The sequence below is a fragment of the Camelus bactrianus genome, chromosome 12, assembly GCF_048773025.1.
Source record: "Camelus bactrianus isolate YW-2024 breed Bactrian camel chromosome 12, ASM4877302v1, whole genome shotgun sequence".
NCBI classification, from domain to species: domain Eukaryota; kingdom Metazoa; phylum Chordata; class Mammalia; order Artiodactyla; family Camelidae; genus Camelus; species Camelus bactrianus.
In genome coordinates this window covers 67,233,163-67,257,293 of record NC_133550.1, presented here as the reverse complement: position 1 = coordinate 67,257,293, position 24,131 = coordinate 67,233,163, and the positions used below count along the sequence as shown (strand labels likewise).

The following is a 24,131-nucleotide window of genomic DNA, read 5'->3' as shown; positions in this document are numbered from 1 at the left end:
CCCCCACCCCACTGTGTCCCCCAGAACTCTGTGCCAGCCTAGGGGGTCAGGGGGCCAGGGTTGCTCAGCCTGCGGGAAGCCCAGACCCCTGCTGGGGATCTGGACCAATGCTGTCATCCGACTACCCTGGGTAGACCCTGAGGGTAGAGGCAGGAGAGGGGATGAGGTGGGATGGAGGTCTTGACTGGGGAGACGCAGACCCTCTGTCAGCTCAGGGCTGGGGGTACCCAGAACCCGGCCCCTCTGTGCAGCCTGCGGCCAATCCTCTAACCTCTTGGGGCTTCTCTCCTCCTGGGGCAGATGGAGGGGCTTCAGCTGGCTCCTCTGAAACCTCCATTTTGTGTGGCCCGGGGTCCGGCTCAGATAGGGCTCACCCCCCTCCCCCAGCAAGGGGACAGGAGGCCGGGCGCCCTCCCTTGTCAGATGAAACCCCGGCCCAGGGCTCCCTGAGCCTGATGAAAGGGTCATTGTGTGGCTCGGGCCGCCCGCTGGCCAAGGACAAAACCACCATTTGTCCTCCTTCTCTGGCTCGGGGCTGGGGCCTCCCCTCTGGCTGGTCGGCGGGGTGGGGGTGGGCACAGGTGCGCTCCCTCATCCCTTTCTCCATCTTCCCTGTCTCCATCACAGAGCTGTTCCACTGGCCTAGGCCCCCTCCCCATCCTGCCTCCCACCCAGGGCATCCTGTCCCTCTGAGTAGGGAGCCCGAGGCCTGGGCCAGCCCTGCTGTTGGCAGGGAGGCAGTGAGCTCTCCGGCCCTGGAGGCATACAAGCAGATGCAGGGGTGAAGGCCAGAGATGATGGGGAAAAGCCTCACCTAGAAGGAAGCCAGCACTCGTGGTCCTCGGTGCAAGGCAGCCATGTGGTATGGTTGGCCTGCTCCATGGATGAGGATGCTGAGGTCCCGAGCAGGTCATCCCACAGCCTCAGCAGCTGAGCACAGAGCAGGGCTTGGAACCCTGCCCACTGATGCCTCTCCTAGCCTCAGGCTGGAGCAGGTGGCCTCTGAGGCACTGGGGATGCCAGAAGGGCTGTCTGTAAATGGAAGACACTGAAATTCTGCAGCCTCCAAGTAGTCACTCCTTCCGTAGACTCTAAAACCTGCCAGCTGCCCGGAGAGGGACCCAGGATGGAGGGGGACACCACCCTGCCTAGCAAGCAGCTCCCTGGCATCAGCTGTGGTCTGGATGAGCCCAAGTCATGAGCCCCTGGCAATCCCTTCCCAGTAACCCCTATGGGCCTCCATCGCTTTCCCGAACCAGCCGCATGGCCATCCCTGCTACCAACGCTTCTCCACGTGCCTCCCAGACCAGAGGTATTCCTTGTGCAGGAAAGTCCTGCTGCTGGGCCCAGCTGGAGCTGTGAAGCAGCCAGGCCCCTGGAGGGCAGGAGCCTCGGGAAAGGGTGGCCGGTGTCTGGGCTCACCCTCTGGGTGGCATGCGGCTTGCTGCCAGGGTGCTGAGGGGTCCGGCCCTCACTGTCCCAAGTCACAAGACAGGTGAGACCCTTTCAGATGGTAATTCTTCCAGAAAGTACCGCCTGCCCCTGGGATCCTGACTGGGGACTTTGCCTTCCGCATCTGTGGGACCAGGTCCTCCTGGAAAGGGTTTCTCTTGCGGGGTGGTTACGTGCCTACATCCGGGGTCAGCTTTGCATCTCCTTCCCCCTGGGCTGCCAGCAAAGAGGAGCTAAGCAAAGGCCACCCACCTGGGAGGTGGGGGAGCAAGAAGCATGAGGGCCAGGGCACCGGATAACTCCCCAGGGCACGCTCAAGGGGGCTGAGCCCAGACCCGGACCTGGGTCTGCCTGACTCTTCCATCCCCGCTGCCTCTCAGGCCGTCCTGCTGACGCCCATTCCTCCCTCCAGCCAACTCCAACACCCTTGAATCCGCTGCCTGTAACCTCACAGGGATGGAGAAACCAGCTAACCCAGCTGGTTAGGGTTGTGTTGACCAGGAGTCATGAGGCTCCAAGTAAGGGCTTTCTCAAACTCAGGGGCTGCCTCCACATTTAGATTTGGGGTCAGAGAGGCAAATTTCCCAGTGGGTGTGGGGCATACCAAGAGGCCCTCAGACTCCTGCCACGGGTCCCTTCCTGCCCTGGGCCCTGACCTGTCTCCTCTGAGACCAGCTTGAGCAGAGAGGAGGCGGCCCCAGCTGGGCAGACTGTGACCTCTGTCAGGTCAGCATGAGTATGGTGCCATATGCCATGGATTTGAGGCAACCTTGTGAGCAATCCTCCCCTTCTCTGGACCTCAGTTTCTCCATCTGGGTGATGGGCCTAGAGGCTCAGGGGCCCTCCTTCTCTCCCCTGCGCTGTCCGCAGCGGCCTGAGCTTGCATCCCCTGCAGCCCTTGTGCGAGGTGAACAAGGCCAGTTGTGTGCGCAGGTGTAATTGGTAAACTTTCCTTTCTCATTCTTATGCAAAGCCCTGTGGTACCTATGGCAGGAACCCTAATCCATCTGCAGTGAAGGTGGACCAGGGAAGTCCTCCCTCAGAAGATGACCTCTGACCTGGGTCCTAAAGAATGTGCTGGAGGGAAGGCATTCCTGGCAGAGGGATGACGGGGAGGATGGAGGGGGGGCTGGGGGAACTGGGAGTGGGTAGAGCTGGTTAGAGTTGGGCGGGGCGGTGGGAGGTGAGGTCGGAGTGGTGGTGGGGGCAGCTGCCCCAGGTCTGGGGAGCCCTGGGGGTGGGTTGAGCAGGGCAGGGATGAGCAGCTCCATCCAGAGCTAAGGAAAGACCCTGGGTGCAGGGAGGACAATGGGATGAGGGGAGGAGGCTGGTCCTGCCGGCCTCAGATGGAGGGGTTGCAGAGGGGAGGGGACGGACTTTCCAAGGCAGGATCTGCAAGACTGATGGGAGGCAGAGTGTGGGAGGGGAGCCCTGTCAGCACCCAAGCTCCAAGAGGCCAGGCCTGTGGTTGTGAGATTGACCGCTGCCCCCCTGCACTCCTCCAGCCCCGGCATCCAGCATAGCCCTCCGCTCTCAGCTGCTTCCCAGCAAAGCATGTCGGATGGTCAGACGGCTGCTCGTGTGTCTGGGGCCCAGTGAGGCCCACTGACTTGTCCAGGGCCCACCGCCCAGTGGTGGCAGAGGCCGCCAGGCCCCAGGTGTGTTGGTGCAGGTGGGCACAGGGGGTGGTCTCGGGGGCTGGATGACTGCCAGGCTCTCCTGGCTCCCTAGTCTTTCCAGGGTGACTGGCCGGGAGTGCTGGGAGTTTCCAGGTGCTTCTGACACGCCCCCTCCAGAAGCAACTAGATCTGTCACCCGTCTTCCCGGGCCAGTCCTGTGTCCTCCGTGCCTCAGATTGGGCCCTGCAGTGGGCTGAAGTGCTGGCTTGGCCGCCCCCATGGACCACGCCCCTGGCACTTCCCTGACAGGGCTGTCACCCTTCATGGTGGCCCTGCCCCAGGGTGGAGCATGGTGTGTAGCATGCCCAGGGTCCCAGGGTGAGCCTGCTGAGCCTCAGGTCCATGAAATAGGCTAGGATGCCAGGCGGCCGAGTGTGCATGGGGAGCCCTGGGCTGGCGGTGCAGCCTGGTGTCGTGGTGCACTGGACAGGGAATTGGCAGCCTTGGACTCTGGTCACTCACCCTGTTCCCACTAGTTCAGAGCACACAGGGCAGGGGGAACCCCAGGGACACCGGCCTGGACGTGCTACATCAGGGCTGTGTTGGACAGTGTCTGGGGAGGGGTGCTTGGCTCAGGGCTGAGCGCTGCCCAGGGCCTCCCACCTGTTCTCTGTCTCAGACCCCGCCTGGCTGGCTGTGCGGTTAGGCAGGACCTCACTCCAGGCCGCAGCTCGGGGGACTATGTAGGGGCTGGTCACCTGCCTCCCCAAGCCAGCCCAGCTCCTTTATTTCCTGCAGCAAGGCAGGCTATGAGTCTGATGACGCCATTGCTTGGGGAAGTCCCCCTCGATGTCTAGCTTCCATCCCGAGAAGTGGGCTGTGGAGGGGAGGCTCTAGCTGGCCCCCGGGCCACCGCAGGTTGCTTTCCCAGCCCATCCCAGAGACCAAGGGATTGCAGTCAAGTCTGAGTGTGAGCCTAGAGCTGCCCCTGGCCTGCCTTCTGTGGTGGAGACTCCTGCAGGGAGGAAGAGGGGGAGGTGGGAGGACGGCAGTGGGCAGTGGAAGAGTGAGGAAACTGACCAGCCTGGGGCAGAGCCGGAAGTGGGAGAAAGGCCTCAGAGCCCGGGCCTGCTCTTGGCTCTGGCAGCGCGTCCCTGCCAGGTGGCTGTCTGGCTGTGGACAAGGCACTGCTCCTGTCTAACGGGGCGGGCTGGCCTCGGAAAGCAAGGATGGTGCTCAGGCCTGGGCCACCTTGGGCAAGCCCTGGGGACCCCTGCGCCCAGGGGGGTATTCTGAAGATACTGGCCCCAGGAAGCACTCACCTTGGATGGGTCATCACAGCCAGGCTAACGGGGCTGGGTGGGGTGGGGTGGGGGGATGGAGTGGGTTGCTCCCGGGGAGAGTGAACACCCTGTCCTGCAAGGCATCCAAGCTGAGGCAGTTGGTTTGGGAAGCCGTGGTGGCCCAGGAATTCTTGGAGGGAGCAGCCCAGAGCAATGGGACGCTTAAAAAGGAGGTGGGTGGTGAGGGCACTGCGCCCAGGGGATCTGGCCCAGGGGGGTCCCCCGCTTCGGTGAGAGCAGAGGGTGGGGCCGCAGAACTGGGGAGAGCCTGCGTGGGGCTGGGCTCTGCTCCAGCTCACACTTCGCTCTGAGGTGCTGAGTGGCGGAGGCAGGCCCCTGTCCTCGTCTGTTCCTGAAGAGGGACCCTCCAGCATGTACGCCTGAGGCTCAGTGCTGGGGCCAGGAGCTTGGCCCTGCAGTCTCCACAGAGCTGGTGGCTCAGTGTCCACTGTCCACAGGGGCTTGGCCCCATGCCTCACACATGTCCAGAGTGGCCAGGAAGGCCGAGGCACTGGCAAAGCCACTAGGCGCCCGGACTCCCAGCCTGGCCACGGGCCAGCAGGGCCTGCCAGCTTCCTCCCACCTGCTCCGCCCGCCTGTCTGTCCATCCGTCTGTCCTGAGGTTTCAGACTGGCATCCTGGTCATCCAAGCCTGTAAGATGCCCCCATATTCCAACAGATCTGGGGCTTTGGGGTGGAGGCCAAGGCCGGGGCTGGGGGTCTGCTCCTTGCTTGGACCTCAGCTCACCACGTGGCTGTAGGTGCCATGGCCCCTCTGGGCATTGGTGTCCCCACCTGTACTGTGGGGAGTGAGGAGAAAACTCAGGGGTGAGGTCTAGGGAAGGTCAGGGTGCAGCAGAAGATGCAAAAGTGTGGTCGTGGCCTGGCCAGACAGGTGTTGCTCAGTCTCAGCCCCTAAAAGCCGCCTCAGAAGCCCGGCATAGACGTGACCATGCTGAGTGGGAGGAGGGGAAAAAAGAGGAGAGACCTGGGTGGGCTTCTTGGAGGAGGAGACACCAAGCTGGGCCTTGAATCTTGCCTGGCTCCTGGGGGTGGGGCAGTGCGCCCCTGGAGGGGGAATTGCTGGTCCAGTGTGGCCAGAACCCAGGAGTAAGATGATGGACCCTAAATGCCCAGCAGAGGTCTGGAAGTTTCTGAGGGTCAGAGGTCAATGTCCTGAGGTTTGAGGGTCACAATGACTGGGTGAGTTTCCAATTTCACAGATTTGGCAGAGGTGGGGGCTGGATGGATCCCCCGGCCCCCTGTGCTCCCTCAGCCATGAGCTCCCTGCACCAGTGCTCATCCACCTTGCGTGGCCTCAGCCCTGCCCAAACCCCCTGCCCACCACCTGCTTTCTCCCAGGCTGCCCGGTTTCTCTTCAGGGTGGGGTCCTGGGATGCCAGGCCAGGAATGCCAGCTATGTGGGGAGGGCGGGCGGGCGGGTGGACAGCCGCCCGCCCCGGGCCCAGGGAGCAGGCTGACTCTCCGCTCTCTTCCTGGGAACACTGCGGGGCCAGCAGAGCAGAGCAGTGGCCTGGAAAGATTGCAGCGGGCGGGACCACAGTGCGGGGAGCCAGCCCGCAGGAGCCGCCACCCCAGCAGGGCGCACCTGATAGATGGGCAAACTGAGGCTCCTGAAGCCAGTGGGAGTCAACGGCTGAGCAGAACCCGAACACAGGACCCCAAACCCAGAGACCCTCTTTAGGATACAGCTCCAGGTACCTAGATTGTCTCCTCCGCCCCTCGCTGTGGAGGTGGGAACCTGAGGCCCTGGCGGGGCAGGAGGGCCTGCGAGGTGGCCTCATTTCCCAGCTGGGCCCCTTCCTGCCTCCAGGCCTTTCTCCAGGCCACTTGGGACACCCTCCTCCCTGCCTACTGCCATGAAGCTCCCTTCTGGATCTCTGCTCAAGGCCTCAGTTTCCTCATCTGTAAAGGGGGCTGGAAAGGCCCATCCTGAAGAGGCCCCGTGGAGATGAGGTGGGACAGGGTCGGGGATGCGGCTAGGAAGGGTGGTCTTTTTGGCTTGTTGTCCCCCTCAAGTGCGGGCCCTGTGACTGGGCAGGGGAGGGACAGTTCAGACGGCCAGGGCAGTCTGCGATCAGGCTTGCCCTCTGCACACTCTCCCCACCCCGTTGTCCCATGAGGTTCAGGTACCTCCTGGCCATTTGCCAACCAAGGGCTGATTGTGTCCTATTTTCAGATGAGAAAACTGAGTCTCAGAACAGCCTTGGAGTGGCCTTCCTGAGTCTGGGGATGTCCCCAAGCTGCACACTCCCCGCCCCCAGGCTGGCCTGGAACCCCAGCAGGGGAAGAAGATGAGCAGATTCAAGAAAGCAGAGCAGGGACAGGTGGCCTGTGTGCCAGGAGGCCCTACGTCGGCTGCATCAGCCCTTCTGTTCCATTCTGTCCTGATCTGTCTGACAGGAGGGGGCTGTGGGGACCCAAGCCCTGGCACTGCGATCGCCCCAGGGGTCTGCAGTGGCCCCAGACCTGGAGGACGTTCTTAGCCCCATCTGACAAGCAGGAGCACTGGGGCCGCCATTAACCCCTGCCCCTACCCTGCCCCACGGGACCCTGCGGGGCTTCAGAGCCGAAGAGCCTCCTCTGGCCCGTCTGTGGCTGGAAAGTTCTGGGCCAACTCCTGCCCACCAGAGGGAGAGGCTGGCAGGGACAGAGCCTTGGGTGGGCGTAGGGGCCAGGTGCTGCCTCCCAGGTATTTGTCGAGTTACTTCCTGGACAAGTGGACCCAGGCTTGCCTCCCTGGCTGATCACAGATAATTAGAACATTCTTCAAATATTTTGCCCGAGGATGCCCGAGAAGGAAGAACTGCGAAGTGCCCGGGGCCAGGAGCGTGGGCTGGAGGAGCTCTGGGCAGCTGGGCAGCCGGGGCCAAGCCAGGGATGGCGGCCTGGAGGGAGGCTGGAGATCTGGCCCAGTTCAGCCACCTGTCCCCACCTCCCAGGGAGCTGGGGCTGGGGTGGGAGGCTATGTCCAAGGTTGGCTCAGGGCCCTCTGGCTACTGGGCAATGTTGGGGACCCCGACTCTGGGGAGCCTACGGCTGGTGGTGGTAGACAGACCCGGACCCAGATGGCATCAGGAAAAGCCTGAGGGGGCCAAGCACAGAGTCCCGGCTCCCTGGGGGGCCAGTGGGTGGGAAGGCCTCCCTGAGGAGGGTCTCTGCCCTGGGGAGGGAGACCAGCAGGCCTGGGAGGAGGACCTGGAGAGAACACAGAGTGAGTGATGTAGGGAGTGTCAGAGTGAGTAATAAGGGGCGTGCCTGGGGCCAGCCTCATGACTGACACCAACCCAGGACCAATGAGGAGCAGCCTGGCAGGCCTGACTCAGGCGGCGAGGCCACACCCTGCTGGTGTTGGGGCGGGGCCAAGGGGCAGGCTGGGGGTGGGGGTGGCCCCAGAGGCAGGGGTCGGGGTGGGCTGCCTCTGGGGAAGTCCTCTCTCATCACTGCTCACCTTCCCAAGAGTGGTGCAAGCTTCTGCCCCAGGAGGAAGGCAGGGGTCAGATGTCCCCCAGTGACCCTCTCCTGGCTCCTGCGGCTCTGGGAGGGGTCTGGGGTGTTGAGGCCCAGCAGGCTGGGTCACAAGGCCTGGGTTCCGGAAAGTACTTGGATCCTAGTCTCCCCCATGGAGTGCTGCCCTGGTCCTAGCCTCGGGAACGTTTCCAGGATTCTGCGGTTGGTTAGGGGCAGGGGCTGCTCCAGCCCAGCACTGGGAGTGGGGTGGGCTGCATGAGAGCTGGTGCTCGGTCCAGTGAGAGGGAGCTCTGGGCCAGGCTGGGGAGCAAGGCTGTGGTCCCTGCCAGGGTGGGCCGTTCGCCCTCTGCTGGGCATCTCTGTCCCCGGCTGTGGTTTGTGGGGTGGATTGCTGGGGAATTCGTAGGAGAGAGGACATGCTGAGGTGGAGGTGCTGGCTCCCGCGGCCGCATCCGTGGCTATACTTGAAGGCTCCGTGGACAGATCAGATGGCCCGAGGCTTCCTCCGGGTCTAAGAGGCTGTTCCGCCACGTGGACCTGGGCTGGCAATGACGCCATTTCTCTCTGGCGTTCTAAGCAGAAAGACACAGTTTGTCTTGTCACTGGTGGTGCCTGTGGATCAAAACCCTCTCGAGGGTACTTTGGGTGGCTACACCCCCATAATCCCAGCCCCTTGCCTGCCTCCTGGGACCTGAAGTGCTAGGCTCTCGTAAGAAGCTGGCATTTTCTCAGCAATATTACAGTGTGAATGAAAGCTGATTTTTATTGACCTGTACCAGTCTAAGAGCAAATGGGGTGCACGTGTGGCCCCAGCCCCACAGAGGATGTCCTGCATGAGCTGGGGTCACCGCCCCTGGGAGGCCCCAGCAGTTGTGTCGAAGCCATGTCTCCATGCGTCCCACTGGCTCACCTGTCCATCTGTCACTTGTCTGGCTGTTCCATGGTGACCACTGAGGGTCAGCCGGGCCAGGCCAGGGCACTGACCAGTCTGGGTCCAGGAGGTGCGGGTCCTGGTCTCTGCTCCCTCCCTCCATGAGCTGCTTGGCAGATAGCTGGACCTTTTGGACCTTTTCAGTTCTTATTCTAAGGAATAACAACAATAAGAATAATTATTGTTGTAACATCTGCCTTCCCACTGACGGGACCCCTGAGCCCAGGATCTAGCATACAGTAGGTGCTCACTCCGCCTTGAGTTTAACAGCATGAGGGATTTAGGTTAGATTCCTAGCTGTAGGGGCAGGTTTTGGCGGGGGGTTAGCTCCTGAACAAAGCAGGGTGTCCCACGCAGAGACAGAGGAGGACAGGATGGCTCTAATCCTGAGCATAGTTCCTCCAACTGACTGTCTCAGGTCCTCAGGGTCCCTGACTCTCGGGTGCCCCAAAAGTTCCCCACGGGTGCTGGGAGGGGGAGGCTGCCCCAGGAGCCCCCAGCCTGGGTCTCAGTAGGAGTGGGGCTTGGCCTAGACAGGAGTCCAAGCTAGAGTGGCCACAGGCCAGAGCTCTGACCCCTCCCAGGCTCAGGCCCAACTGGGAGGAGGCCACCTGATAGGGCCTGGCCCCACCGGGGGGCCCAGCTCTTCTGGACAGAGGACAGCGAGCAGGTGGGCAGTTTTGCCCACTGGCTCAAGTGCTGGGCTGGGGGCAGGCTAAGACCAGGATGGCACTGCCTGGCACAGTGCCACCCATGAAGGGCTCCCTCCACCCCCACAGTCCTCAGGGTCTCCTGTGCGCACCCCCCTCACTGCCTGGGAGCTGCCGAGGCAGCCTGTCTCTGCCATATGGCATTCCCAGAGGACCAAGGTGTGGTCCTCTGGCTGGGCTGCCAACATCTGTGGACAGAGTCCAGCTAGGGCTGGAGGGCGGCAGACAGGCAGGGGACAGCTCTCAGCAGATCCAGGCTGTGCTCTGGCCCAGCCCAGTTCTGCCTGCAGGGGGCGCCCCCCTTCCCCCGCCTTCCGCAGCCACAGCGGACCCCACCCACCCATGCTGCAGAAGGGGTCAGCACCCCTCGAGGCCGGGCACACAAAGCACACAGGAGTGATTTTTAGTGTTCACGTTGCATTTCTTCAGTGTGCTTTCTTTATTTTACTTTTTGTACGGAAGCTTGGAGTTTTCGTTCTTGCCTTGTCCTGCCAGCCCTGTAAAGTTCTGTATTGAAACAGTTTACATTTTGTCGAGGAATAACTTGCATCACGCGCAGGAATCTCAAGTGGGCCCTGACGCATGTTTACATACGTGGGCACCCATGTCACGACTACCCAGCTAGGGAGAGGGAACATTCTGGCACCCAGCAGGCTCCCTGGTGCCCTCTCTCCATCAGTGCCTCCCACCCAAGGGTAACTCCATTCTGGTTTTTATCTAGCTGAGTTCTGCTTGATCTGGAGCTTCTTCTACGTGGTAACATCCATGTTTTCCTGTCTTTTGCTCAACACAGGGTCTGGGAGAGTCATGTGTGTAAGCGGTTTGCGTCCCGCTGTGGGAATGTACCACAGTTTTTCTGTCATTCTCCCGGTGATGGAACCGAGGTTCTTGTTTTCGGGTTGAGCTGGAGACACGCATGCATGTCCTTTGGCAAATGTAAGCGCTTGCTTCTGCTGGATGTATAGACCCCAGAGTGAAATTGCTGGCTCGGAGGGAAGAAAGAGCTGGCCCAGGGATGAAGCCCCTGGTGGTGATGGGGACCCCCACTGGCTTCAGAACTGCCTGTTGAAGCGCTCGTGCCCCAGATAGACATAGCTGGTCCCCGATCCCCACAAGGAGGCTGGATCCCAGGGGCTCAGTGAATGAGAGTCAGTGATGGGTCTCCAGTCTCAGGCCATGAGGGTTACCAGTGGCCACCATCGATGAGCTCTCCCCACAGGCCAGCTACGAAGTGCCCTGTACTTGGAATCATGCATTCCTCCTGGCAGCTCTGTGATGCATCATGGTTATTATTTTTTTCTTTTTTTTGTGGGGCCAGGGGGTAGGTAATTTGGTGTATGTGTGTATGTATGCATGTTACTTATTTTAATGGAGGTACTGGGGATTGAACCCAGGACCTCATGCATGCTAAGCACTCACTCTACCACTGAACTATAACCTCCCCCATCATGGCTATTATTACTCCCACTTTATAGATGCGGAAACTGAGGCACAGAGAGGTTAAGAAACTTGCCTGAGGTCTCAGAGCCAGGAAAAGGCAGAGCCGGGGTCCCAGCTCAGCCGGCCCGCACCGACACTCCGGTTCCTAACCCCCCTGCAGGGCTGCCAGTGGGGGCTTGTACCCGGCTGATGCTGCAGCAAAGGCCCCGATCCCTTGGCCACGTCTCTGCCCATCTGTTGCCTGGCAGTGGTCACCTGCCCCTTACCCTCACTGGAACCCCCTTGTCCTGGAGGCAGCCTCATCCACTGGACCCCTCTGGCAGGTGGAAAGATCTTCCCATTGCTCAGAGGCACCTGCCTCCTCGCACCATGCCGGCTCAGACCCGGTGCGTGCAACATGGCCGTGAAGCGCTCCTTGCTGGGCCTCTGGTCTGAGACGGGAGGGTCCGGTCCTCAGCCCTGCGGGTGGGGACGAGGCAGCAGCTTGTCTGCAGCACCTGAAACCCTCGTCCTCCAAGCTCCCTTTGTGGGACTGGCCCAGGCCAGCGGTGAGGAAAGTTCCAGACTTTCAGCTTTGCCCACACCTCCTGGCATCTTGCCTGTGTCCTGAGGCCCCTGAATAGCGCGGGGGGATGAGCCGCAGCAGAATTTTCCATGGAGAAAGTCAGTGACAGAAACACGAGCTCCCCGCTTGGCTTCCCTGTGCTTGGGGACATGCAGGGCCTCGCTGCCGGCCTCTCCTGGGGCACCTGGGGTGAGAGCTGGGCCCACCGCGTGAGACAGCTCGCGGAGAGCACCCCTAGCATGTCCTCACCCCCAAACTGCCGGTTACCCCGGAACACCGCCTGGTCCGCCCTCCTCTGCCCTCCAGAGCAGCAGTGATGTAGTCATACTGTGTTACCCCTTTCCTACACTGATGTTCCCTAATGCCGGCCAGCCGCGGGCCCTGGCATCTGCAGCCCCCTCTCCTCCAGACAGGAGGAACAGCGTGGGCAGGTCCCAGGCGGTGGCAGGGCCAGGCCCGCACAGGGAGGGCAGAGGGCAGACTAGCCGGGCATGTGTGGGGCTGTCAGGGGGGATGGACACGGCGCTAAGATTGGTTGTCAGACCTCAGAAGCCAGCACTGGAAGCTGTCCATAAACCTGGACGAAGGAGCAAGTGATCTGGAGGATTCTGATCAAGGGAACCATGTCAGCTTGTGTTTTGAGCTGTGTTTTGTGCTGTGCCCTGAGCCACGGGGCTGCTTCCACCGGGGTTCTGGAAGCAGGGACCTGGCTGTGTGGCCTGGGGCAGGTCCACTAGCCTTTCTGAGCTCCAGTCTGCGCACTTGCAACATGGAAATGGCCAGGCTCATCTTGCCTGGAGAGGCCTGAGACACAGCAGAGGAGCGTGTCGTCCAAGACCGGTGCTCAGAAGGGGAGTATCTGGTACCTTTAGGGGGAAAATCCTCAGGTTCTAAGGGAGACAAGTTTGAAGTCATTTCTGAATTATCAACCATACCTGCTTGTTTATGCTCCTGACTGTCTTCTCTGAAGCCTTTGCTTCACCTCTAATCCATGTGCTAGCATGCTGGAGCCGGGCTGGGGGCTCCAGGCCCCTACTCCATCGGCACCCTCGCCCTGGGGAAGCATTAAGTGAGTAAAAGCAGGGTGTCTGTGGGCAAGGCCCCTCTTGTCCCCTTCCACCCATACCACCTATGCCTGAGAGTATGGAAGTCCTGTATATAGACAGAATTTTTAAAATCTGTGTTTCAAATTCATTTAACACAAAATTCGCCACTTTAACCACGTTCAAGGATATAATTTTGTGGTGTTAAGTACATTCACAATGTTGTGTGACCATCACCTCTCCCTGATTCTGTAGCTTTTCCGTCACACCAGTTGGAAATTCCACACCTATTAAGCAGTGACTCCCCACTCCCCCTCCCCCAACCCCTGGCAACCACTAGTCTGTCCCTGTCTCTGCAGATTCACCTTTGCTGGGCATTTCATATATGAGGAATCAGACAAGATGTGGCCTTTTGTGTCTGGCTTCTTTCACTGAACATAATGTTTCTGGGGTTCATCCATGTAGCATATCTTTGGACTTCATTCCTTTTTATGACCAAGTAATATTCCATTATCTGGGTAGACCACATTCTGTTTAGCCACTCATCCGTTGAGGGACATCTGGGTTATTTCCTCTTTTGGGCTATTGTGATTAGTGCTGCTATGAACATTTGTGTACAGGTTTTTGTTTGAACACCTGCCTTCGTTCTTTCGGATATACACCTAGAAATGGGATTCCTGGGTCCTATGGTCATTCTGTGTTTACCTTTTTGAGTTGGACTTTTCCAACTCTTGCCCACAGCGGCTGGACCATTTTACAATTCCACCAGCAATGCACAAGGGTTCCAGTTTCCCCACATCCTTGACAACGTGTGCTATTTTCTGTTGTTTTGATCACAGCCGTCCTAGTGGCTCTGCGGTGGCACCTCTCTGTGTTTCTGATTTGTGTTTCCCTAATGAGTGATGTTTAGAATCTTTTCCGTGATCACTGGCCATTTGTCCCTTTGAAGAAATATCTAAGGCCTTCACCTATTTTTAAATTGGACTGTCTTCTTATGACTGAGTTGCAGAAGCTCTTTTAGACATAATCCCTGAGTGTTTACTCATTCGTTCATTCATCCATCCTGTCCACACACACTCATAGTTGGCTGCACGAGGCAGCCCGAGGCCCCAGGGTCAGCTCAGAGCTGGCACTGCCCTTGAGGTTTCTGTGGGCTGGTGGGGGAGCTGGGTGTGGAACAATGACAGTGAGACCAGGGGTGACAAGTGTCCACTGTGCATGTCCTCAGTGCCTGGAGGCTTGAACTTGGCCCTGGAAGGGAAGGAGAGTTTGTCAGACAGAAAAAGGGAGGGAGGGAGGCCTCCCAGGCAGAGGGACAAGCATAAGCAGAGGCGCGGCTTGTCAGGCCAGTCCCAAGAGGCCTCCAGGTTGAGGAAAGGAGCTGGGGGGGCTACGGGCGGGCTCTGAGCGGGATGGGAGGGGGCCTGCCTGGAGGAGGGAGACCAGAGCTGCAATAATCTGTTTCTGCCCCTAGGTCCGTCCCAAATCCCACTGGGGCTCCCCCATGGCCCAGTTTGTCTGAACTCTTGCCCCCAGGAGCAGGGGCTCTTACGCTGGCACCAGGGCTTTGCAGCCTAGAGCCTGCTGGAAGAATCTGGGAACGTGCTTTTAGCCTCGGGGCTCCCGCCCGAGGCCTGGAGGCTGGTGCCCGGCAGGGTTCCCATCCATCTCATTTCCCCGGGTTGGTTTTCTGAGCATCTACAATTACTTGGGGCTGAATTCCCCAGATTCCAGCCCGCTCCCAGCCCCACCCGGCCAGATGCTCTTCCTCCACGCCAGCCTTGGGCATTTCTGCCCATTGTGCCCGCGGGAGACCCAGGGGGGTCTTGGCCAGATTAGTGGGCGGGGCGGGCGGGCCACGGGGATTGAGTGTCACCGCGGCGTTCTGGTCGCAGCACGTGCTGTGGGCTCATGCCACACGGGGACTTTCCCATCTGGCTGTGGGTGCTCGGCTGCCCTGGAAAAACACTGACTCGTTTCTCTCAAGAAAAGGGTTGGCAGGCCGTGGGCAGAAGGAGGGAGCTCACTGAGCCAGGAGGCTGGGGCCTGGGCATCAGCTTTGGGGAGCCCCTCGTGGCCTCCCCACTCCCACCTTTTGCCCCCTGGTCTGTTGTTTGAAGCCAGACGCTATCTTGAAACCCACCTCATACCCGTAGCTCTTCAGGAACCAGCACCCCCCACCTCTTAGCTTACTGCCCCATCTCCTCTGGTGCTTAAAACCAATTGGTGCAGCTTCTGTGGGAAACCGTCTGGCAGTTCCTCAAAAAGCACAACCACCATGGGACCCAGCAATTCCACTCCTAGATACCTGCCCCGAAGAACTTAAAACAGGGGCTCAAAAACTTGTGTGCATGTGTTCAGGGCAACATCATTCACAAAAGCCAAAAGGTGGAACCAACCCAAATGTCCATCAGTGATGAATGGACACAGAGAATGTGGTCTCTCCAGACAATGGAATATTACTTGGCCATAAAAAAGAAGGAAGTGTTGATTCATGAAACAACATGGGTGAACCTTGAGCGCACCATACTAAGTGAAAAGAGCCAGGCACAAAAGGTCACATGTTGTATGATTCCATTTATAAAAAATGTCCAGAACAGGCAAACCCACAGGCACAGAAGGCAGATTAGTGGTCGCCAGGGGCTGGGGGAGGAGGAGAGGGAAGTGACTGCTAAGGGGTATGGGGTTTCCTCCTGGGGAAGTGACAGCGCCTCGGAACTTGGCAGAAGTGGTGTTTGAACAACACTGTGAATGTACCCGGTGCTGTAGAACTTCACAGTGGTTACCATTCTGCTATGTGGATTTCACCTCCTTAAACAAACAAAGAACCACGCCGATAACACCCAGGTAAAGAGGGAGTGAGCCCAGCCTGTGCCCTCCTGCCTGGGGCCTCAGCTCCCGGAGGTTACCAGGAGGTTAATCACAGGGCACCCTCAGGGGACCGCATGAGGATGTGATGTTGCAATAAAGCATCCTGCTGAGTCCAGCACACAGTAGGTGCTCAGTTTGCGTCAGCCCTGCTTCCTCCCCTGAGGGCACCCAGTCATCCAGAAACTAGTGAGTATTAAGAGTCATCCGCACGCGTATCGCTTTCTCCCTGCGGCTCTCTGGTCTGAGACTGTGCGGCGATGGTGGTGGGAACCAGTGTTTGTACCCCACGTCACAGGTGTGAAAACTGAGGCTCAGAGAGGCAGAGTGTCTTCCCAAGGTCACACATGGGCTGTGGCTGGAGTCAGGACCTGGTGGGCATGGCTCCCAGTCTGGCCCAGGCAGCCCTGGGGAGCGGAGACCCAGGGGTTGCCAAGTGATGGAAAAGCCTCAGTTGTCTGGGAGTTGGGATGTGCTACTTGGGGGGGGGCAGCTGTGGACAGTTCCAGGTTAATGGTTGTCAAATCCCGGAAGGGTCTGTGTATCTGATTCCGAAGCGTGGAGAGCCATGGTTCTTGCATTCCATGGGACTGTTTGTTGATTCATGGTTCTTGCAATCGTGTTCTTGTGATTTTGAGGCTGAGAGAGGGCAGGTGTGTGTGCCTTTTCAAGCCAGAATCATGCATGTGGGTCAGTGGAACGTGGCCCCTGGAGGGCAGGGATCTGCGCTGTGTTCCCTGGAGGGCAGAGCTTGGCACGTGGTGGGCTCCTGGAACACGTTTGCAGACGGAGACCAACTAGGGGAGGAGGGGTCCTGCCCAGCCGTCTCACCTCCTCCGTGCCCTCCTCCCTGCAGAGCGCTGTCGTCCGTCGTGGCCTTGGGAGCCAACATCATCTGCAACAAGATCCCCGGCTTGGCCCCACGGCAGCGCGCCATCTGCCAGAGCCGGCCCGATGCCATCATCGTGATCGGGGAGGGGGCCCAGATGGGCATCAACGAGTGCCAGTACCAGTTCCGCTTCGGACGCTGGAACTGCTCTGCCCTCGGCGAGAAGACCGTCTTTGGGCAAGAGCTCCGAGTAGGTAAGGGAGCCTCTGGGCTCGCGGGGACCCTGCCGTCGGGGCTCTGGGTGCTGGGGGCCGGGCCACCCATCTGCCCACGGAGGGCCAGGCCAGGCTGCCCACACTCCCTTTTCTGCAACCGCTGGACGATGTCTTTGCTGTCGTAGCACTTCTCTGGGCCTGGCCTGCTGGACTCCCAGGACCCCAGGGAAACCCCGACCTGGCCTGGCCCTCTGGGACCCCGTCACGTCTGGGACAAGGGAGGTGTCGACAGGAGCCAGTCTGTGTGAATGGACAAGGGCCCTTGCTCTGGACTGTCGGGCTGGGGGACACCGTCCCGGTGTGGACGTGAGCGGGCAGGGTAGCAGTGGGCAGGGCGGGGCGGCGTTAGAGCACCTCGGCGTCAGGCTTTGTCTCTCTGTGTCTCTGTGTCTGTGTCTGGAAATGGGGTAAGAGTAACAGCTCCTGCAGGGTGACTGGTGCCCGGTCCCCAGGGAGTGCTGCATAAGTGTGGCTGCGGCTCCGAAAGTGGAAAGGATTCTGGGCAGAGGGAACGGTGTGAGCAAAGGCACGAGCGACGCTGTGGTGGGACGCCTCGGGGCAGCGAGGAGTCTGGCTGGCTGCGGGCGGGGTGGGTGGGGTGCACAGAGGGAGTCGGGACCAGGGAAGTGGGTGGGCCTCCATTTCCATGGGCAGAGGCAGCCACCAGAACACATCAACAGGGCGGCAAGATTTCTGCTGGCTGTGCCCCGCTGGGCTTTGCACAGCGCCTGGGCCACACGCCCCATTCCCTGTCCTCACGGCCCTGGGGAAGGCTTCATAGCGCCCATTTTCCAGGGAAGGAGACTGAGGACTTAGAGGGAAATTGGGACTTACTGAGTCTGACCTGCGTGGAAGCCACTGTGTGGCCTTCAGGGCCTCAGTTTCCTCATTTGTAACAGGAGTTCTGCTCCAGCAGGCCTCCATCTGGGTCCCCAGGGCCTGTATGCAGTAGGTGCCTAGTCAACGGCTGTTGCGAGAGTGAGAGCGGGGCGGGTGAAAGATCCTGCCCCTCCAGGCCGCTGTGAGGGTCAGAGGGTGGAGAGTGGTGACAGGGCCCAGCACCGGGCGTGCAGGGGGTGCCCTGTTACCCCGACACCAACCTGCGGGCACAGGTGGGCCTCCAAACGTGTGGGTACAATGTGTCCTTCCGTTCCCAGAGGGCCAGGGAGCCTGCCTGCCGAGCAGAGCCACAGCTGCCGGGACGCAGGCCAGGGCTGAGCTCCTCAGGGCTTGGAACGCCTGCGTGGGGCTGGGGGAGGCACAGGGGGAAGCCCCCAGGGGCCCCTTTGCGGTGAGCAGCCTGTGGGTGGCACCTGGCACAGCCAGGACAGTGGCACCGCCCCCTCCCTGGGGCCCCACCACCCAAGTGCAGCTTCCTCCCTCCAGGTGCCAGCGGGAGAGGGTGGGGCTGCCTGCCCCCTCCACCGCAGTTGGGAGGGTGTCGGCACCTGTGCCCGCTCCATGCCAGGTGCCCACTTGCCTGCATGGTGCCCACCCCCCCTGCAAGACTCCGGGGCTCCGAGGCAGCTGTGAGCATCCCCACTGCGCGGCTGTGGACGCTGAGGCCAGGGAAGTTGTGTGGTTGCCCGTGGCCCCACGGTGGAGCTGGGTTCATATCCAGTCTCCTCCCCGTTTTGGGTAGCCCTCACTGCCTCACTGTGCAAAGGAGGGCGGGCAGGGGAAACGGTCCCGTGGCCTGAAGAGAGGTGTGAGATCGCCCTTCATGCAGGACCTTGAGACCTAGGCGGTGAGGGAGACCTGGCTGCTCTGAGCCTCTCCTCAGGGTCAGGCCCCAGGCAGGGAGGTTCACCAACAGCGCCTCAGTAAATGCCAGGCTCCTATGAACCCTCCAAAAACCAGAGGAGCAGCGTTGGCCCTACTGCCAGCGACCGGCCCCCCGATAGCGAACACAGGTCACTTTTTCTGAGCATCCCTTGGTGCTATAAGGATCTCGGCTCCCGTCTCACCGCTGTTCCTTCTTGGAGACCAGCCCTCTGCCCACAGGGTTGCGGAGGTATAAAGCCCCCTTGTGCAGGAAGGCGGGGCTGCACTGTGATGCTCCTCGCGGGCTCCCCGCGGGGTCGGGCATCTCAGGCTCTGCTTCACCCAAGACACCCCCTCTCACTTGCATGAGCATTTCAGGGGCAAACTTTTCCACAGAGATGGCCACACCCACTGTCCCCGTCCTTCATTTTCTTCCTCCCACCACCCTCGTTCAGGCTGTTCGTGACCTTCGTGTGGCCCACTAAGCCCTCCTCCTTGGCTGGGCCCCAGCCGGCCTGGGCCTCCTCTCTGGTTGCTCCTCCCAGCCCCGCCCCAGTCAGCTCTCCCCTGGGGCCGAGGCCAGCGCGGCCACCCCCTGTGGACCACTTGTCAAGCTCACCCATGGGAGCCTCTGGCTTGACATGCTCAGCATCTTACTGCTTAAATCTCCATCCTCAGCCTTCCCCACTGGCCTGACCACCCAGTCGTCTCAGCAGAAACCTGATGTTGCTCCTCCTGTCCATCCTTCCACTCTCTCTCCTGGCCACCGCAGGGCCTGCCTCACTGGCCCTCCTCTGGCAGCTATCAATTCCTTCCTCCGACTCCTTCCCAGTCCCGACCATGCTGTGTCACTCCCTTCCTCCAAAACCTGCAGTAGCTCCCTATTGCCCAGGATAAAGTTTTTAGCTTGAAGTCTGAGTAGCTCCTGCCATACCTCACCCCTGCCTCCCGCCATCCCTTTCAAAGCTAGAGCTTCAGTCACAGCCAACCTTCCCCTTCCCTGAGCTTGCCGGCTCATTCCCTCCTGGGGACTTTGCTCCTGTTGCTTCTCACCCCGGGAGGCCCTTCCCCTCTGCTCTGCTTATTCACATCTGAGTTCCCCTCTGGGCAGGCAGGGGAATGCCTTTTTCAGCCCTCCTGGCTTTTTCTTGTCCACAACCAGGCTGAAGTCACATCCTGGTGCCTCATCCTCCCGGGGTCTCTCAGCCCCACACCAGCTCTGCACCTGCCAAAGGCCCCCCCTGCGCTCTGCCCCCCGGGGTCTCCCGACCGGCATGAAGCCCTCCCTGGCTCCTCACTACCATCTGAGGAGGGCCCCGCTCTCCGCTAGGAGGGCCCTGGCTGCAGGCTGAGCTGGGCTGGGTCCTGTAGGCAGCAGGAGTCCCGCTGGGTGCTGTGATGGTGGTCTGAGCGTGCACCTTGCCCTCCCTGGGCTCAGCTGCTGGGAGTCACAAGCAGGAAGTGGGGCCGAGCTGTGAGGCCGGCCCACGTCAGAGGCATGCGGGTGCCCCGGGCACGGGATAGGAGCTGGGCCATGAGCTGGCAGGCAGCCGGGGGCACTCGTGGGAGCAGCCACTCGAGCGGTGCCAATTAATGATTGGCCCTGAGAGGGGGGATGGCCTGGGTGTGTGGGACAGGCCCCCTTCAGGCCTTGCCTGTGACCTTGGACCATGCCTAAATCTTGAGAGCTGAAGGGAAATGCTATAAAGGCTCAAATCAGTCCCTGTGCATGGTTCCAGCTCCTTTTCCTGCACCTGTGCTGTTGCTTGCATGCCTCCAGGGATGGGGAGCTTACTACTCCATGTAAGACAGACCTTTCTCGTGACGACCCTGCGCTAGCTTTGCTCTGGCGCTGGTGCTCTGTTTCTTTCGGGGAGTTGAGGCCCACCCTAGGTCCCCTCTCCACCATCATTGTCCCCCCTCACGCTTGGCAGCCTCCACCCTCTGGCCACCCGAGCCCACCCCAGGCCTATTTCCTCATCTACAGAGCAAGGCTGGGCCACCCGGGCCCCTCCTACCTGTCTCTTCTGTAACCTGGAACTGAGTTTGTGGGGAGGGGGTGCATGGATGTGTCCCTGACTCAGCTGTCTTCTTCCATGGGGTGGGGGAGGAGGCAGGGGAGACAGGAGAGTCGGGGGTGAACCTCATATTCCAAGGACAACTCAGGGCCCCCGGGGACCCCGAGCAAGGCAGGACTTTCTAACAGTCACCGTAACAGAGTCAGGACTCTTGTCGAGGGTTTCGTGATGGTGTGATGTGTAAGCTGAGACCCTAGGGAGGATCAGAGTAACCCAGACCAGGCTGAGAGCAAGGAAGGGGGCTCCAGGTGGAGGGAACAGCATGTGCCAAAGCCCAGAGGCCAGAAAACGGACGGGATTTTCCAGGAACGGGAGGGGAGTGTCCAGAGCAAACCATAGGGAGGGGAGACATGAAGCTGGAGAAGGGGTCAGGGCTGGAAGGCTGTGAGCGCTGAGAAGGCCTGGAAGGCACAGATGGCTCTGAGCAGGAGAGGGGCTTCCTTCCGCTTGCTGCCCCACCCCCGCCCGAGCCCAGCTCCCAGGCACCGGGCATGGGGACCACGGCCGTGTGCGCTTGGGCCCCTGCCCCCAACCCGAGCTGACATGGAACGCTGAGTCCTGCCCATCATGTGCCACTTGGACATGACCAGGCATAGGGGCCGCGCCTAATCCAGCCTCACATGGCTGCCTGGGCTGGCGGCGGCACCACTGTCTCTGCTCCCATCTGCTTTGGGGGTGAGATTTGCATTGGGAGCGATCCCTGAGCAGCAGGAGCTCCGCAGAGGGCACCAGTTTCTGGACAATCTGAGGGAGCAGTCTGAGAGGGGAGGGTCTGGAGGCTTCCAGACCGGCCACTGGTGGGTTCTTGGAGGAGAAAAGGCAGCTCCCGGGCCCTGTGCACCTGCTGTGTGCCCAGCCCCTGCCCAGCTTTGCAGACCAGGCACAGGGAGGTGCAGCATTACTCCCCAGGAGGGACAAGGGCTCTGTCCCCTTTGGAAACACAGCTGGGGGCACTTAAAATATGGTGCGTGTAGGCTGAGAGGAGCCATGAGTGTAAGACACACAACAGTTTTCGGCAACTTGGAAGGAAAAAAGCAAGTCAAAGATCTCTTTAATGATTTTTACACTGAGATGCTGAAATGGTAATATTTGGGTATCTTGGCTAAAGAAAATGTTACCAAAATTATCACCCATCTTTATGTGGCTACTAGAAAATTTGAAATGACCTATGTGACTCGTGTAAGACGTCCATTGGTGGCACTGTTCTCAAAGGGGTCAGGAGCTGCCCGGAGTCACCTTGCTCAGAGGCTGAGTGGATGTTGGAACCCAGATCCAACTGTCTCCTCCCAGGACACTGTCCTCTGGCTCAGCTGAGGGCAGAGGGTCACTGGCGAAGTCAGTGCGGAGTGTGAGGGTGGCTCCCTTTGGCGGACCCTGTTACTGTTCACCAGGCTGTATGGGCAGGCCTGGTGCGGCGGGTGGGGAGAAGGCCACCAAACCCTGCTCTTGGAGCCTTGTCCCCAGGATGTCCTGGGTGAGCTGACGGCACTGGCCTGGGAGGCCGGGCTGGGCCCTGGCTTTGGGGGCTGCTGTCTGTCTTGGTCACTCCCGACCCCCACCCCAGCCCCGAGGCCCAGCCTGAGGCAGCAGGACAACATTTCCAGGCTCGAAGCTTGGTGTCCAGGCAGCTAGGACATGAGGGACAGGGGCCTCGAATGTCAGGGTGGGAAGGACTTTCCTGAGCAGGGCCACCCAAGCCCACCCCTGGTTTGGGTGCGACGAGGCCCTGGTCACCCCAGGTGGGCACTGGCCCCTGCACCAGAAGGCCAGCTTGCTCCCGGAGCGCCCGTTCAGGAGGGGATCAGGCTCTGGCCCTCCCGGGGGGCCCGCTAGGGGCTTGGGCTGGGCGGTTGATTCTTCCACACGGCCCCTTGGAGGCTGCCTGGAACTCGTCCAGGATGGGAATTTTCCACCCTCCCGGGCAGGGCCGGGACAGACAGGACAGACTGTGGGGTGGGGACGGGGCCTGGGAGGGGCGAGGGCACTGCTGGGGGAGCAGACCCCACTGGGCCAGCTGCCTGAGGCCCCCGGTGTGACCTTGGGCGCAGCCGCACATTCTAGCAGGGCTGAGGCTGGGCCGGGCTCCACCGGGACTTGGGGTCTGTCCTCAGAATAGCAGTAGGAAGGCCCTCTGCTTCCTCAGCCCTCGCACTGGGGTTCTGCCCTGGGCTCCATGGACAAGGGGTCCAGGACTCTGGGCTCTGGTCCATGGAACAGGACACAGATCACACGGTGGGCGGGCTCCACCTTCACCTCCAAGGGCAAAGCCTGGCTGGGACCTGAGCCTGTTTCCATGGGGAACCCCTCCTGCGACCAATTTTGGGAGCACCGTTTCTCCCAAGGCTGCTGTGGCCAGGCCTGTCACAAACATCCTTATTCCAGGTCCCAGTGTCCACCCATCATTTATGGGGAGACTGAGGCTCACAGAAGGCTGACTGGCCCAAGGTCACACATGAGTAAGGACTAGAGATTCAAACCCGCAGTTCAGCCCTGTGCGCTGGCAGGGGTCCAGGTGCCAGGTAGGGGCAGCCACTGGGGGGGCGGGGCTCTGGGTCCACTGTGTCCCTCCTCACAGACAGTTGTTGGTTTTGCCACCAGCCCTGACGAGGGAGGGAGCGTTCCGAGGGCCGGCTGCTTGGGGCTGCCCTCCCTCATGAGAGGCTGCTGGAAGCCAGGGCCGAAGGAGAGGCCTTCCCAGCCTCCCCAGAGCCACAGGGCAGTGCTGGAAGCTTCTAGAAGGACAGTCCAGCTTGGGACGCAGACCCCTGGGCTCCGGCCATGCTGCCCCTTGATGCGTGGACCTCGGCTAGGCTCTGCCCACTCCAGACCAGGGCCCCCGAGCCCAGCAGGACCACGACCCACTGGAGGGCTGCTGGGCAGCGTGTGAGGGCCCCGCTGGGTCAGAACAAAGGCTGCGGGTGCGGGTGTGCCGGCGTGTTTGGACCTGGCGTGACTGTTTCCGATGCTCTGTTTATGACAACGGCAGGGAAGAGCTTAGCATGGAGACACTGACTCAGCCGGGGCCCAGCTGGGGTAGGGGCTGGGGTGGGGTGGGAGAGAGCCAGCGGGACAGAGAGGGACAGAGGGACGAAGAGAGGCAGGAATTGAGAGGGAAGGACAGAGACATGCAGAAAGAGGGGTGGAGGGAGCGCAGCACACACACATGCACATGGCACACGGCACACACACACACGTGCGCGCGCGCACACACACACACACACACACACACACACACACGGCGCACACACAGGCCTCCGCCCACCACTGGCCCGCCCAGCCCAGGGTCCGGGCCTCTCTGGGATGGGTAATAAAAGCAGCGCCCGCGCACTGAGTGTTTCCTGCGTGCCAGCCCCTCTGAGCCTCCCCCTCGCCGCCCTGGCCCCGGCCAGGTGGGCCATGTGCTTACCTCCCTTCGGCAGGTACACAAACAGGCACAGGGGTGCAAGGTAGCCTGTCCAGCCGTCACTCAGCAGAGCCTGGATGGGACCCAGGTGGTCCAGGCCAGGCCCCCACCCAGAGCCCTGGGTCAGGCTGGCAGGGGGTGAGGCGGGGCGGGGCCTCTGGGCTTCCGATCTTTCCAGTGCACAGACAGGGATCTGATGCATCTCTGGGCTTGCTGGCTTCCCCTGCTCCTGCCTACCCCCTCGCCCAGGGCTCCCCAGCCTGAGCCCCGTGTGTGCTGGGAGGCAGCTCAGGCAGAGGGTACTTGCCCAGGCCCTGTT

At 60.8% G+C, this 24,131-nt stretch overlaps 1 protein-coding gene across 5 annotated transcripts in view; it reads left to right on the top strand.

Annotated features, from left to right (window-relative positions):
- Nucleotides 1–24,131, top strand: part of WNT7B (Wnt family member 7B) — a 52,566-nt gene that overhangs the window by 9,680 nt on the left and 18,755 nt on the right. For 3 of the 5 annotated variants that reach the window (XM_074375721.1, XM_074375720.1, XM_074375723.1), the window contains exon 2: nt 16,320–16,546. In XM_074375721.1, coding sequence (XP_074231822.1) covers nt 16,320–16,546 — 227 coding nt within the window. Of the gene's footprint in view, nt 1–5,912; nt 6,133–16,319; nt 16,547–24,131 lie in introns of those variants that run through there. The other 2 variants (XM_074375722.1, XM_074375719.1) reach the window with 2 other exon arrangements.